The following is a 14,197-nucleotide window of genomic DNA, read 5'->3' as shown; positions in this document are numbered from 1 at the left end:
CTCGGATCCAACCTATTTCTCAACTGTAGAGCCTACCTCACATTGTTAAAAAAAAAAAATCCAACACTGTGTAGAATGTGAACAGAGCCTTGAACATTAGTAGCCCCTACGTGAAGTACTTGACATTATGAACTCTCATCCAGACAGCATTTTAAAAATAGACTGGCATGGTCCCCACCCCAGACCTAGTGGGGAAGAATCTCCACAGGTGTTTCTGACAGTCATCAGTGGAGAAAACTACTGCCACATGTAAATGAAGACACCTACCGAACCTCTAGCCAGATGACCTATTCATCTATACTTGGTGCCCCAAACCCTCCTTCAAATTCTAAGCCTCTATCACCACCTCATCTGCTGAGTCTTGCCTTTCATGTATTATTTCAAATTCAACTTGTCTGAAAACGCAAAACCATTTCCCTCTTCTGACCATAATTCCTACGAACTGTACGTCACCTCTACTCACCAGTAAGTTCACAAAGCTGAAAACTGAAGAGTTACATTTAACTTATTGCTGTTACTTAATACCCCCTTCCATGCTACCCAAATGTTCTTAGTTGGTATCTTTTCCATTCTCACTTCCCACTCTTACCATCCCACACTTGATCTACTACAACCACCTGGAATCTAGCTTCTCTGCCTTGTTCGGTTTTGTTTTGTTTTTTAATGGCTTCTCTGCCTTTGAACCAGCTCCTTTCCATTTACTCTACACAATGCTGGCAGATGACCTTTTCCTAAAGCATTATCTTGGTGACTTTATTCCCAAGACATTACCTTTAGTGGTGTTCTCCTGTTTACGACATAGAATCTAAAACTCCAAGAAAATAGTTTTGTTTTTTTTTTTTTAAAGATTTTATTTATTTATTTGAGACAGAGAGAATGAGAGACAGAGAGCATGAGAGGGAGGAGGGTCAGAGGGAGAAGCAGACTCCCTGCTGACCAGGGAGCCCGATGCGGGACTCGATCCTGGGACTCCAGGATCATGACCTGAGCTGAAGGCAGTCGCTTAACCAACTGAGCCACTCAGGCGCCCAAGAAAATAGTTTTAATACAGTAGAAAAACACTGTCCCAGAGGGCGCCTGGATGGCTCATTTGATTAAGCGACTGCCTTCAGCTCAGGTCATGATCCTGGAGTCCCAGGATCGAGTCCCGCATCGGGCTCCCTGGTCAGCAGGGAGTCTGCTTCTCCCTCTGACCCTCCTCCCTCTCATGCTCGCTCTCTCTCATTCTCTCTCAAATAAATAAATCTTAAAAAAACAAAACAAAATAAAAAAAAACACTGTACCAGAATTCACAACAGTGTAAGAACTTCCCTGCCACTCATTAGCTGTAAGACCATGAGCATCATCATCCTTCCTAGGGTCCTCATCTGCCTAAGTTGAATCAATTCAACATTTACTGAACATCTACTACAAAGCTTATCATAGGATTAGACACTTGAACTAGTAGAGTTGTCTGAGATTTTTACCTATGACAGTTAAGGCCAGACTCTTAAGATACTCTGGCCCATATCCTCTATCAGCCATTATTCCCTAGTATATTAAATCCTCTAAATCTTTCACTGCCCTTTCTCCTAGCCTTTGGTCTTGTCATCTGCCCATCTCCCTTCCCCCACCCTCTTCTGTCCAAATCTAACCTCTCCTAGAAGGCCCAACTGAAATCTCTCTTCCACCAGGCCTTGCCAACACTATCCAGCTCATTTGACCAGTAATTGCAGGCTATCTTATGGTATCTCTTGCGCAATTATTTTACTCTTGTATCATTATTTAATGTTTATGTATTAAAATCTTGCATGCCTGATTTGATTAAAAATTCCTTGAAAAGTCTAGTTTAGTACCTATATTCCTGTGTCCAGTATCAAATTTGACCTACAGCCAAGAACACAGTCTTGATTTGTCCAACTCTAATGCGTTTCCAACAATAAGAAGTTACCCCTCCAGTACTATGGAACCATCAACATTACTCACCACTTTACTTTGCATGTCTGTGTATTCCATTCCACAATATGTTTATCATCTGAACAACTATACAAACAGCCATTGTCTTGATGCCACTGTATGCAATTAACCTTGTTGTCATGTCCACCACTCTACAGATTTAAAAAAAAAAAAAAGATTAAAAGAAAAAAAACCGCGCCTGATATAACAATTATGCATCCTAGAATCATTACTAACAGTTAACAAAAAAGATAGGCTTTAACCCAACTTAAAACACCCTAACCTATAGCTATCTATTTCCAACATCAAAAATGAGATAAATCATCTATAAATTCATCAAATGTTAACTTTCCCTTCTCTGTTGAAAAAATATACTTCCACATCGTAAGTCAAAGAATGCTAGTTCTAAATGCCACTTGTTTTTGACAGGAATGCCAGCACTGGGGCGCCTGGGTGGCTCAGTCATTAAGCGTCTGCCTTCCGCTCAGGTCATGGTCCCAGGGTCCTGGGATGGAGCCCTGCATCGGGCTCCCTGCTCCACGGGAAGCCTGCTTCTCCCTCTCCCACTCCCCCTGCTTGTGTTCCCTCTCTCACTGTGTCTCTCTCTGTCAAATAAATAAATAAATAAATAAATAAATAAATAAATAAGGAATGCCAGCACTAAGACAGAATACTTCATGTACAGTGGCAAAAGCTTATGACACTTGAGTGAACTAATAAAGTCAAATCTTGGAGTTTAAAGTATTAAGATAAAAATCATGTCTAGTCAAAACTATCTTTGAAAATCACAGTCACTTTTAAAAAAAACTACCAAAACTGGGGCACCTGGGTGGCTCAGTCGGTTAAGCATCTGCCTTCGGCTCAGGCCATGATCTCAGGGTCCTGGGATGGAGCCCTGAATCAGGCTCCCTGCTGAGCAGGGAGTCTGCTTCGCCCTCTGCCTCCCCTCCCCCCCGTGCATACACTCTCTCTCTCTCTCTCAAATAAATAAATAAAACCTTTAAAAAACAAACTACCAAAACTATCTCTCAATAAAGAAACCACTGTTTCGGGGTGCCTGGGTGGCTCAGTCGTTAAGCGTCTGCCTTCGGCTCAGGTCATGATCCCAGGGTCCTGGGATCAAGCCCCGCGTCTGGCTCCCTGCTCAGCAGAGAGCCTGCTTCTCCCTCTCCCTCTGCCTGCTGCTTTGCCTGCTTGTGCTCTCTGTCAAATAAATAAATAAAATCTTAAAAAGAAAAAAAAAAAGAAAGAAACCACTATTCCTTCAGGTAAACACTAAGTATTTCCTTGTGTTATGGAAGATACCATATGAACAATACTCTAAACATATTCAACATAGCAAGATGCTCGCTCACTCAGCAGCAAACAGGAATGGAGACATCAACTGGGAAAGGACAAGTTCAACTTTCCCACCCACCACACATACATTCCAGGACAAACTCATTCAGCAGAATAAGGTCCTAAAATAATTTACACTGTGAGCAATTGTGATTTTCACTCTTTCTACTTGAATTCACATTACAATTAAATGAATACATGAATCACCATCATGTATATATGTAAACTAAGGATAAAACTCAAAATCACTACTCTATTATATAGATTGCTCACTTTTTTTTTAAGATTTTATTTGTCAGAGAGAGAGAGAGCGCACAAGCAGGGGGAGTGGCAAAGTGAGAAGCAGGCTTCCCAATGAGCAAGGAGCCCAATGCAGGACTCGATCCCAGGACACTGGGATCATGACCTGAGCCGAAGGAAGACGCTTAACCAACTGAGCCCCCGAGGCATCCCAAGAAAAATACTTCTAAATATTAAGTTCAGCTACTTCCTTTCACTAGTATGAGCTATCCATTCAAAGAACTAAGTCCTATATCATTGACACATACACAAGAACTGAATAAAGGATATTAACATAAATTCCATAGAAAAAATTCAGTAAGAAAATAAAATTTTCAAAGTTAGTAATCCAAGAGATTAAAGCAAAACAAAGTAACATTTTCAGTCTGTCCATCTAGCATTTTGCTTATTAGCATTATAATACCCACATTGGGAAGGTTACAGAAAAAAATGGCACTATCATACATTGCTAGGAGCTATTATACCCATTTAAAAAACAATCTACCAACTGTCCATTCACTCATTCACTTACTCAACAAACATTTGCACAATACCAATTACATGTCAGGCACTGCACTAGGCACTTATAATATACTATTACATCTAAATCCCAAAAAAGCATGCAAGGTAGGTTACAGAATACCCATTTAAGAAATGAGAAGTTCAACCACTTACCCATGACCACATAACTAAAAGGACTCAACCTCAGGACAGAATAGTTCCAAAGCCTGATCCCTTTCTACTTCACCAATCATCCCAACACTCCTTACTCTGACCCTCTTAGTTATTTTTTTAATACATTCATTCCCTGTTAAAGATTAATGTATAATCCCATGAAGTACCAAAATTATCTAAAAAGGAGTTCTAGGTTTCATTAGCATTATGTCCACTGCCACAGTAGCTGAATAAAGCAGCTATCACACTGCTTGGATTGTAGGTACTTGCTCACCACGAAAGACTGATCAAATCAAAGGATGGGCTCCCAACCACAGTAGGGTAAAAGCCTACATGAGGACAATACTCGACTTGGAGAGGAGAAAGTAAGAGAAATTCCCTTCTTACTATCTATACATCTAAATGCTTTAACTTGTTTTACAGTTGTATAAAAATACTTTGAAACATACTTTGAAAGGCAGATTTGAAATCAGAATTTTTCATCTATCAAATCAGCTGAGCTTTTGTTAATGTTTTTGCTGTTTTAATGGGCATATCCAATGGTGGAAATAATGCTATTGGAATACAGGTACTCTTTCCATTGCTGATACAGAAAATCAAGAAAACTCTTCCAGAAACTATTCGTATACCATGCATAAAAAGCCTTAACATTAAAACCCTTTCACTCATTAATTACAAGTCAGTAATTTTGGGAATCCATGTAAACAGCAAACAAAATGGGTAACAACAAAAAATTAGAAAGCACCTTAATGGTCAGTAATAGTTAAATCACCATGGGACTATCCAATTTAGTGGGATTTTAGGGAGTCATTGAAAATGTTTGTAACTAGTTCCTGACAACCATGAAAACTGCTCATGTTGTAATGTAATGGAAAATATCAGGATACAAAATAGATGGACAGAACTCAACTGTATTTCTTAAACATGTAATAAAGAAATACACAATCTTATTAAACATCTCTTAGTGATAGATGTAAGAATAATTTTTTTCCCTTTTCAACATTATGTAGTTCCAAATTATCTATGGAGAATGTTACTTAAAATAGAAAACACTGTTTGATTCATATTTACAGAAAGCATTCCTATATAAAGACAGACGTTCAGTGAACACCAAACACACAATGTAACAGACAGTGTCTGAAACAAACTATGCTAAGTTAAATCACTGCTCTGTAGTGCCAAACTCTCACTTTGCTCTGTGATGCCAGGGCTGGGACTCCACAGACCACATCCCTGCTTTGCCAGCCAGATGGCCAGTAGGCTCCACCAATAAGGGCTGCTAGAGAGAGACAAGGCTGGAAGAGGAATTTGTTCTAGCCTGGCTCCTACTGTGCTCCTTTTGGTAGCAGCTGAACCCAATATGCAATTGTTCCAACACCTGAGGAACTAGGCTCCTCCCCTCCCTTCAAGGACACCAGCAGTCAGTAAAGCTCTGTCCTCAGAGGTCTGGACCGCAAGCCCATGGGGCCACGCTTCCACCAGAGACAGCAGCAAAGAGAGCAACACCAGCTCCTCAAAGGTTTGAGTTTCAGCAGTTATCCCAACTGCCTCCTTTGTTCCCTAGCCCTAAAGGTGGTGAGCTCTTTCCTGCAGTCACAATTTGAGGTACCTAGAACTCTTTCTACCTTTTATTTTAAATCTAGTCAACAGTTCTTCATATTCTAACCTACAACAAAGATTACATTACCTAGTATAGCTATTAACAATATTACTGTTCACAATTTTAAATGTGGGGGCAGAAAAATGCCCCTATAATACAGATCCTATAGCATTATTCGGTTTTGTTTTTAATAAATCTCTAATAATCAGTTTCCCATTTCTTTTATATACAATATACATCCATACACACACACACACTTATCTGTACTTACTATCAATTTACTGTGTAATTCTCCTTTTACTGTACTGTATAATAAAATACTACCAACTGCTGTACCAAGAGCCAACAAGTCAATCTGGTTACTCGTTCCTATAGCTTCTGATTTCCTTTTTTTCCTCTGGGGACTTTCCTGGGGGGAAAAAGAAAAGGTTCATTTTGTATTTCAAACACAAGACATCATTAATGCATAAATGCAAATGCCCACTAACCCACAAATGAAATGTGACCGCTACCAAAAGACACTTAAAGACTGGGGGAGGGAGGGCAGATGACTCACTCTCAAATGCTTTCTTTCTATTTGGGGAAAAAAAAAATCACTCCAATGGAAAGAAGAGCTTGTAATTCTTTGTCCCTGTCCCCTACCTCTCTGGAAGGAAGGCGACAAATAGGACATGCTCCCAGCATTCTCTTAAAAGGTCCAAGCAGCCTCACTGCTGCTTCCACTTCTCAGAAATGAACCACTCATGACAGGTCCAAGTGAAGCCACCACTCCCAAGCAGAGACTACAGATCCACAGCCAAGCAACCAACACTTTCCCTTTTTCCCTCTTCATCTTCCCTTGTGCTCTAGCTTCATTCTCAGGAAAGGGGACTCAAATGTTTTTATAAACACACATTTATTTCAGTCTCAGTCAAAACACAGTTGTAACTAGTAAAGCATACTAGAAGCTGCTCTAGTGTGTGAGAATTAAGGGTTAGTCTGAAAGTTCCATGCAGTCTTGGTGATCCTCATGACAAGAGGCACAAGTTCCAACCCAGTGTCAAATGCCACAAGACTGCTTTGATTTACTTCAAAAACAGAACTAACAGCTGTTAGTCCAAAGACAATCAATGATGACGACTTCAGGGTACTTCATCAAAGTTTACAATGCTGAAAATGTATAATTTTAGAACTTCTCTTCCATATGATGTTTTTTTTTTCCATCCATATGATGTTTTCCTACCACAGGAAAAAGAACAGCTTCCCAATAGTGCAAGACCTTTGCTCTACAGCACAAAGCAGCAGGCCAAGATACATAAAAATGTGCCCAACCCGAAAACCACCAATGAAAATTATGTTACAAGTGTATAAAGAATATCAAGGAGTAGGGGCGCCTGGGTGGCTCAGTCGGTTAAGTGTCTGCCTTCGGCTCCGTTCATGATCCCAGGGTCCTGGGATTAAGCCCCCCACTGGCTGGGCTCCCTGCTCAGTGGGGAGCCTGCTTCTCCCTCTGCTGGCTGCTCCCCCTGCTTGTGCTGTCTCTCTCTGACAAATAAATAAAATCTTAAAAAAAAAAAATAAAACCTATTTAAAAAAGAGTATCAAGGAGTAGATTTATAAAGCATTTTCCTTTTTTTTTCGTTTAGTTAATCTATGGAGATGTTACACTTGAAGAATTTTATTCACGTGACACACTTAGTTCAACAAAAACTAAAAAGATTTAACAAAAAATAGTAACTTTTTATATAGAGAAAAAAATACACATTTTTTAAGTCCTAAGAAATATATCTACATTAAAAAACCCCAAAGAGAAGTTACAATTAAAAGCCAAAGTATAAAAAAATATGATGGTCTTATCAGTAACATTTAATTTGCTTGAAACACTGAAACCTTAGCACAAGCAATGTCCTAGGTCCCACCTTCAGTTCAGTGAATATCTAAAGCCACCTCTAAATGATCCCACAAGGCAGATGTGGTTTCAGCACAGGGTTATGAACACAAACACCTATTTCAGGCAAGAGCAGTTGGGGAAAGTATACCAACCCCCTACTACACCTCATCAGAAAACTCTTCTCTCAAAGATCCTAGAAATTATTTCTCCAACTCTTGGTTTTCCCAAATCAAGCTAAAATCATCTCACACTGAGGTTTCTAATGTGTGAAACATAGGCTGGTCCAAATATGTGTATGTTTTTCTGCAGATATGATTTTGCATTAAAAAGCACAAAAAGGGGTGCTTGGCTGGCTGAGTTGGGAAAGCATGCAACTCTTGATCTTGGGTTATGAGTCCAAGCCCCACACTGGGTGTAGAAATTTAACAAAATTAAAAAAAATTAAAAAATAAAAAGCACCAAGAAATTTTAGATATTAATCCTTAACATATTCAAACCCTAATTTCCCTATCAACAAAATCTGTGTATTTCGGGAGAAGCAAGCAGAGGCAAGTGGAGGAGCATCCACAGAACTTATGCCCAATTTTGAGGATCAGTGGTCTAAGCCTAAATAATAACACAATTAATGCATCTCAAAGAACTACTGACTCATGCATATTTTCTCAGAGCTGGACGACCTTTTTTAAAAATCACTTCCCAGTTAGGATGAGCATGTCTGAACAGGTCAACCAGATAAGTTTATATAAGCAATGTGCATTTTAGTTAAAATCTATTTTAAATATTACCCCGTCACCAAATAGTTCTGAAACCAAGAATTTAGTGCTGATGATTATAGATTTTGACAGACCTTTGTCAGCATTTTCTTTCTGAACCTGTTGCTCCTGTGATCAAAAACTTCAATGACTCCCCAGAGAAGACTAAATCAATACAAGCAACTCTCTGGCATTCAAAAGCATCTGCAGTTTGCCTCCAGACCACCCTTTTCCAACCTTATTTCCAATTCCATCTTTATATTACACTCCCTAATCACTAACACTTTCCCATTTTGCTTCTGCTTTTCCCTCAACTGGAGGGGTCTTTTCCTGCTCACCTCAGTTTTCTTTTGGTTAAAAATCTATCCATGCTTCAGGGTCCACCCCAACTCTCATCTCCCAACAAAAACCTCTTCTCTTTTTATTTAAAGACTTTATTTATTTATTTGAGAGAGAGCGCATGGCGGGGGGGGGGGGGGGGGGTTTGGGCCCGGGGGAAGAAGACCCCCCCTTAGCAGGGAGCCCAGTGCAGGGCTCTATCCCAGGACCCTGGGATCATGACCTGAGCTGAAGGCAGACGCTCAACCGACTGAGCCACCCAGGCGCCCCCTCTTCTTTCCCTTAAGGCACACATCATACTGCCACTCTGCATTACAGACACGGTATATCTGAATTATCCACTTCTTCCTTGATGTGTCTCAGTCATACTCAGTTTTACTTCCTCTGAAGTACCTAGCATAAGATCAAGTGCATACTCTCTATACACATAAGTACATAAAGTAATGAAAAGGGTAGGCTAAAACTTGAGTTTATATCTGTGACTGAAAAATTGGGGGTTTCTAGAGGCACCAGGAGTGAAGACACAAAAAAATGTGATTTCTTAAAGAGTCTTTTTCAGTATGAAAGTCTGACTAAGCTAAGCAATAAAGAGTAGCACCAGTCTGAAAAAGTTTATCAGCATTTGATCCAGAAGGCAATCAGAAGGCTGACTGACAGTCTCAAGGGGCTAAGTGCATGATTTACAAAAGCAAGACACAGGGCAGATGTAGTGAAAAGAGAGAGGAAAAAAAGGGCATCCAAGTGATGAGAAGTCTGAATTTGATCAATTAAGCAATGACTTTTTAGACTGAGATCCCAGAGTAAAGAAAGTTTACATGGAGAGCTAGTACACACACTCATAAAAATATATGTATATATAATTGAAACAAGCTCCACAAAAAACTTATCCTTTCCCATGCAAAATACACTCATTTTTTTAACTCTATCACAACCACTAAAGCGGTTTCATAATCCACTAATGGATCAAAACCTACTTTTGAAAAATCCTGACCTCTAGACACCGAAAATTATGCCAAAGTTTCAAGTTTCATTCTGCAATTAGTCTCATATGCCTTCTCTTCGCCTACCTTACTGTCACCTCTTTGGCAAACGTTTAAGTTTCACGGATAACAATGAACAAAATGTGTGCATTTTACATGTCATTTACATATTTATATCAAAAACAATCAAATTTTAATAACCAGGAACTTCTATTCCTGCCAACAGAATCTAATCTGCAAACTTTTCCTTGTTTTGAAGTTTAAATACTGGAGAGATCCTAAGATACAGAATCATACATTCAGGAACACAGCCAGACTGTACCACATCTCCAAGGGACGGGAATGGGGAACTCAACTCAGATTCTTCCTAGAAACATTTTTTTTTTTTTTTTTGAGTAAAGTGATAGCAGTTTATTAAGTGAAGATACAGAAAAAGCTCTCAAGAATGAGAGGGGTCCCAACAGGGTCGCCCCTTCCTAGAAACATTCTTAATGCTACTCTGCTTGCCCTGTCTCATGGCTGAAGCACCATGTGCTTCGTTTAACAAGAACTAAGCTGTGTGAGGTCAGTTTAACTGCAGTAACAGCAAAGCAGCATAAATACATGAACTGTGGTAGCTGATGGTAGACAAGGTCTGTTTCTTCAGGGCTGTACACCAGCTAGGGAAGGAAAAATAGAAAAGTTGGAGAGATTTTAGGGGGCAATGAAACAGCAGGGTTAGTTACAAGGTGGGGCTCAGGTACTTACTTTGCGGCTTTGGCATATCATTTAACAGCTCAGCCTCAGTTTACACACACAAACCTGACAAGCTTTAAAAACAGCATCCACCTATAGTCCATCAATGTGTCTCCTTGCACTTTTCTTACCATTACAGGTCCTCTTGCCCCAGGTTCCATTAACCAAATGAAATGCTCGCTATATATATACAAAAACCTTCCAAAAACTACTGTGGCATAAATGTGAAGTATTATAATCATTCTTGACCAAGAACAACAAACAGCAATATGATTTTTCTAAACATTTAGGAACTACTATTTTAACGCTTATTACCCAAGTAACCCAGCACCAACTCATTTTTCTCCACTCACAGGAGTAATATCACCAAACTTTGTCCTTGGGTGGCAAATTGCCAATTACTGAACCAGATACAGGATACTCTTACAAAATGATTTACACTGAGGAATGTAGCAGTAAATGATAAAATGAGCCCACAGAGAATGCTCACTGAATCACTCAATAATAACAACTAATATTTACTGAGCACTTACTACACCAGTCATACACACTGCCTCATTTAATTCTCTGAGGACCCTGAAAGGTGGGTAGCATAAGCTCTACTTCATGTTTGAGTAACAAAAATCTTAAGGTGTTGGGAACACACGCTTCAGAATAATACCCTTTCTAAGACTCATGCTCTAATCCTCAAAGATGTAAAATAAAAAGGTTTAATAAAATCAGAGCATCTTAAAACTTCAGTGGCAAGGATCCTAACTAACCCAGGGACCTGGGAGCAGAGACTGAAGCAGCTACTACATATCACTCTTCATTTTCTAGCTTTAAAAAAATAACATGACTTTATAATTTTATCCCGTAATATATGTGCACATTTAAGAGAACCACTTCTCCCTCTAATCTTCAAGTAAAATTGATGCTCTAGGTGGACACATCGCCAGTATGAGGACCGAATGTCCTCCTTACATTCCTCCCAGCTCTCAATTCTGTGACTCAAGATCTAGGGTTACAGTATAAGAAGAGCGGACCAGGAGTCAGAGGACCTTGATTCTAATGGTCACAGTCTCTTTATTGGTTACTAAAGCTTTGGTGAAGTCACTTGGAACTTCCTTAGTTCTGATTCTCAGTTTTTAAAAATTTTATTTCAGGACACTTCATAGAGCTGTGTGGCTAAAATGAAAACACACAGATGAAAGGATACTGAAACCTATACAAACTTTTTTAAGTAGCCAAACTCTCATTTTTCAATGAGGCCCTCCAAATTAGTGACTTGCTCAATGTGACAAAAGCAATTTGAGTTGAGTCCTGGATATGAAACCAAATCTAGATATTTTTCTACTATTTCAGACTGGTATACATAATCCAAAACTATGATTTTCAACAGGAAATTTAAGATTAGGCCAAAGTTTTATTCTTGAGGCAGATTATGTGACTTAAGTCAACAGAAAAGCAAAGGGGGAGGGGGCAACAAATTTTTGCTAACCTATTATTGACTATTATTTGTTGTAGATAATGGACAACAAAGCTCTAAATACGTGAGTTCTAGTCCTGGTTCTGTTTTTGGTTTTTATGCAAGCTGCCTAGTTTTCCAGAGTCTTAGTTTCTTTTTCACAAACAAGGCAAAAAGTTAGTCTTTATCTACCTTCCAGGACTAACCATACAAATCCAAGATATTAATAACAATACTTGCAGCATTTACATACACTAATCTAAATGTTTCTGCATTCCTAAACATGTTCACCTTCACAACCACTCTGAGGTGGGTACTATTACCCCTGTTTTACAAACGAGGAACGAGAAGCACAATCACCACTATGAAGCCAAACCTAGATTCAAATGTAAGCAGCAGAGCTTGGATCCATGCATCTAATCATTGCTCCACGTTTTCCCTCAGCATCACTATTATCATCTCTTTACACAACTGTTAAATAGAAACAGCGAACAACTTTAAAAAGGGAAAATATGCAGACTGCTGTAACTTTAACAATGACAACTATGATTTTTTTTAAAGTCCAAGTTCGCCTTGACTTAAGAGCCCGGATAAAGGTTTCTTTTATTTATCAACTAAAGTCACTTCATCTAGAAACTAAGAGACTCTATTTTAAGATCTGAAAAATACCTGAACATACTCCCCCAAAGCATAGTTAGATGTACCCCTACTTTCAACTTAAAAATTTAGCAGAGAGTCCCCCCACGGTAGTCATGATGGAGTTAAAACTCTGTCTTAAATACTAGCTTCTGAAGTTTTACACACAGTGTCATCTAAACACTCACGATACCTGATGCTTCCAAATCACATTAGACTGATTCGATTCGACTACCGTATACCTGCAGTACCCACGTGCACGTGAGTTGGGGCAGACGTGGTGGAAAGACTCAACAGTGAATGACATCTTACCTGAGATGAGGCCCTAACAGAAAAGCCTTCCCTAACTCGGCAATGTCCCCTCTAAGAAAATCTTCACCTGGATTCACATTCATTACATTAAACCGGCTACTTCACTTTACCTCCACAACCTAATGCAGACTTCAAACTTGGTTAAAAGAGGGTGTATAAACGGGAACTGAGCAGACGTTAAAAAAAAAAAAAAAAAAGGCATGAAGTTTCAAATGACTGAGAATGGAGACGAGCCTGGGAAAGTCAAGAGTTTGAAGAGTGAGAGTACCACACACTGGACGTGGAAGAGAACACGTGGTGAGCCTGCTGCACCCAAGGGTTCGGGGGGGGGGGGGTTGTCCGGAAGCAAGGAAATTGACTTACTCATTCCAATCTCCTAAGGCAAAGCCGATGAGCTAGAGAAATCGGAAAAGAGTACTATAGCCCCAAGAAGGGGCTCTGTCAAAATCCAGGACGTTGAAGAGCACATGTTGCTGCGCGAGGCTTGGCAGAAGGAAGCCACCCCGGGGAACTGGGGGCCTACGCGAACATGGCGGCCCCGGCGACAGCCGGGCGCGGGGCGCAGACCGCATGGAGCCAGTCGGTAACGCTCCAGCCTACGGCCCGTCCGATCGGGCCGCGCCCTCTTTCGCTACTCTGCGGGCAGGCCGCACGCGGGACTGGCGAAGTGGACCGAGTCCGCGCCGCCGCCGCACTCCGTGCCTCCTCACCCCGGGCCTCGGAGGGCCGCGCGAGATGCCCGGCCACGCGCCGTCGGACTGCGGGTGCGCTGAGGCCGAGCCTGGGCGGACGCCCGCCCCCCACCGTCCCGCCTGCTTTACCTTGGCCTGCAGCCGCGCTGGCGCCCAGGCCAGGCAGGTGCAGGTACCGCTGAGGTGCGCGGAAGGCACGTACTCTTGGTGCAGCCTATTGTTGGCTGTCTCCCACACTCGCAACTGACCGTCGGCAGACGCCAAAGCAAAGTATGCCTGGTTCAGCGGAGAGAAGGCGCAAGGAACCCCTGCCGGGGACAGGGGGTCCGCAACACCACCACCACCCGCCGCCATTGCTGCCCTGGCTCCGCGGCAGCCACGTGTTCGCCTGTGCGCATGCGCACCGGCGTGGGGCGGGGCCTGGAGGGAGGGAGTGGGGCGGAGGGAGAGCAGAGAGCCGAGGGAGTGGCTCGTCGCGTCTCTAGCAAGCGTTGGGCGGGCCCAGCCTGTGGACGGTGGCCCGGAGGGCCCAATGCTAATTTGTACTGGTTGGGGGAGGGGACGTGTGGAGGGATGTGACTGCCTACTGGAGAGGAGGCCCGTTCCT

At 41.3% G+C, this 14,197-nt stretch overlaps 1 protein-coding gene across 2 annotated transcripts in view; it reads right to left on the bottom strand.

Annotated features, from left to right (window-relative positions):
• The window catches only part of WDR43 (WD repeat domain 43), a 48,545-nt gene extending 34,572 nt beyond the window's left edge, over positions 1 to 13,973 (bottom strand). Inside the window, exons 1-3 of one of the 2 annotated variants that reach the window (XM_035000829.1) lie at positions 13,720 to 13,973; positions 6,099 to 6,236; positions 1,966 to 2,087 (exon numbers count right to left, since the gene is read on the bottom strand). In XM_035000829.1, the coding sequence (XP_034856720.1) occupies positions 1,966 to 2,087; positions 6,099 to 6,236; positions 13,720 to 13,944 (485 nt within the window). In that variant the 5' untranslated portion in view covers positions 13,945 to 13,973. The remainder of the gene's footprint in view (positions 1 to 1,965; positions 2,088 to 6,098; positions 6,237 to 13,719) is intronic. The other variant, XM_035000830.1, reaches the window with a different exon arrangement.
• Positions 13,974 to 14,197: the final 224 nt, after the last annotated feature.

This window comes from Mirounga leonina, unplaced genomic scaffold (genome assembly GCF_011800145.1).
Source record: "Mirounga leonina isolate KUSES-001 unplaced genomic scaffold, KU_Mleo_1.0 Mir_125, whole genome shotgun sequence".
Lineage (NCBI taxonomy): Eukaryota > Metazoa > Chordata > Mammalia > Carnivora > Phocidae > Mirounga > Mirounga leonina.
This window is presented reverse-complemented; position numbering and strand designations above follow the sequence as displayed.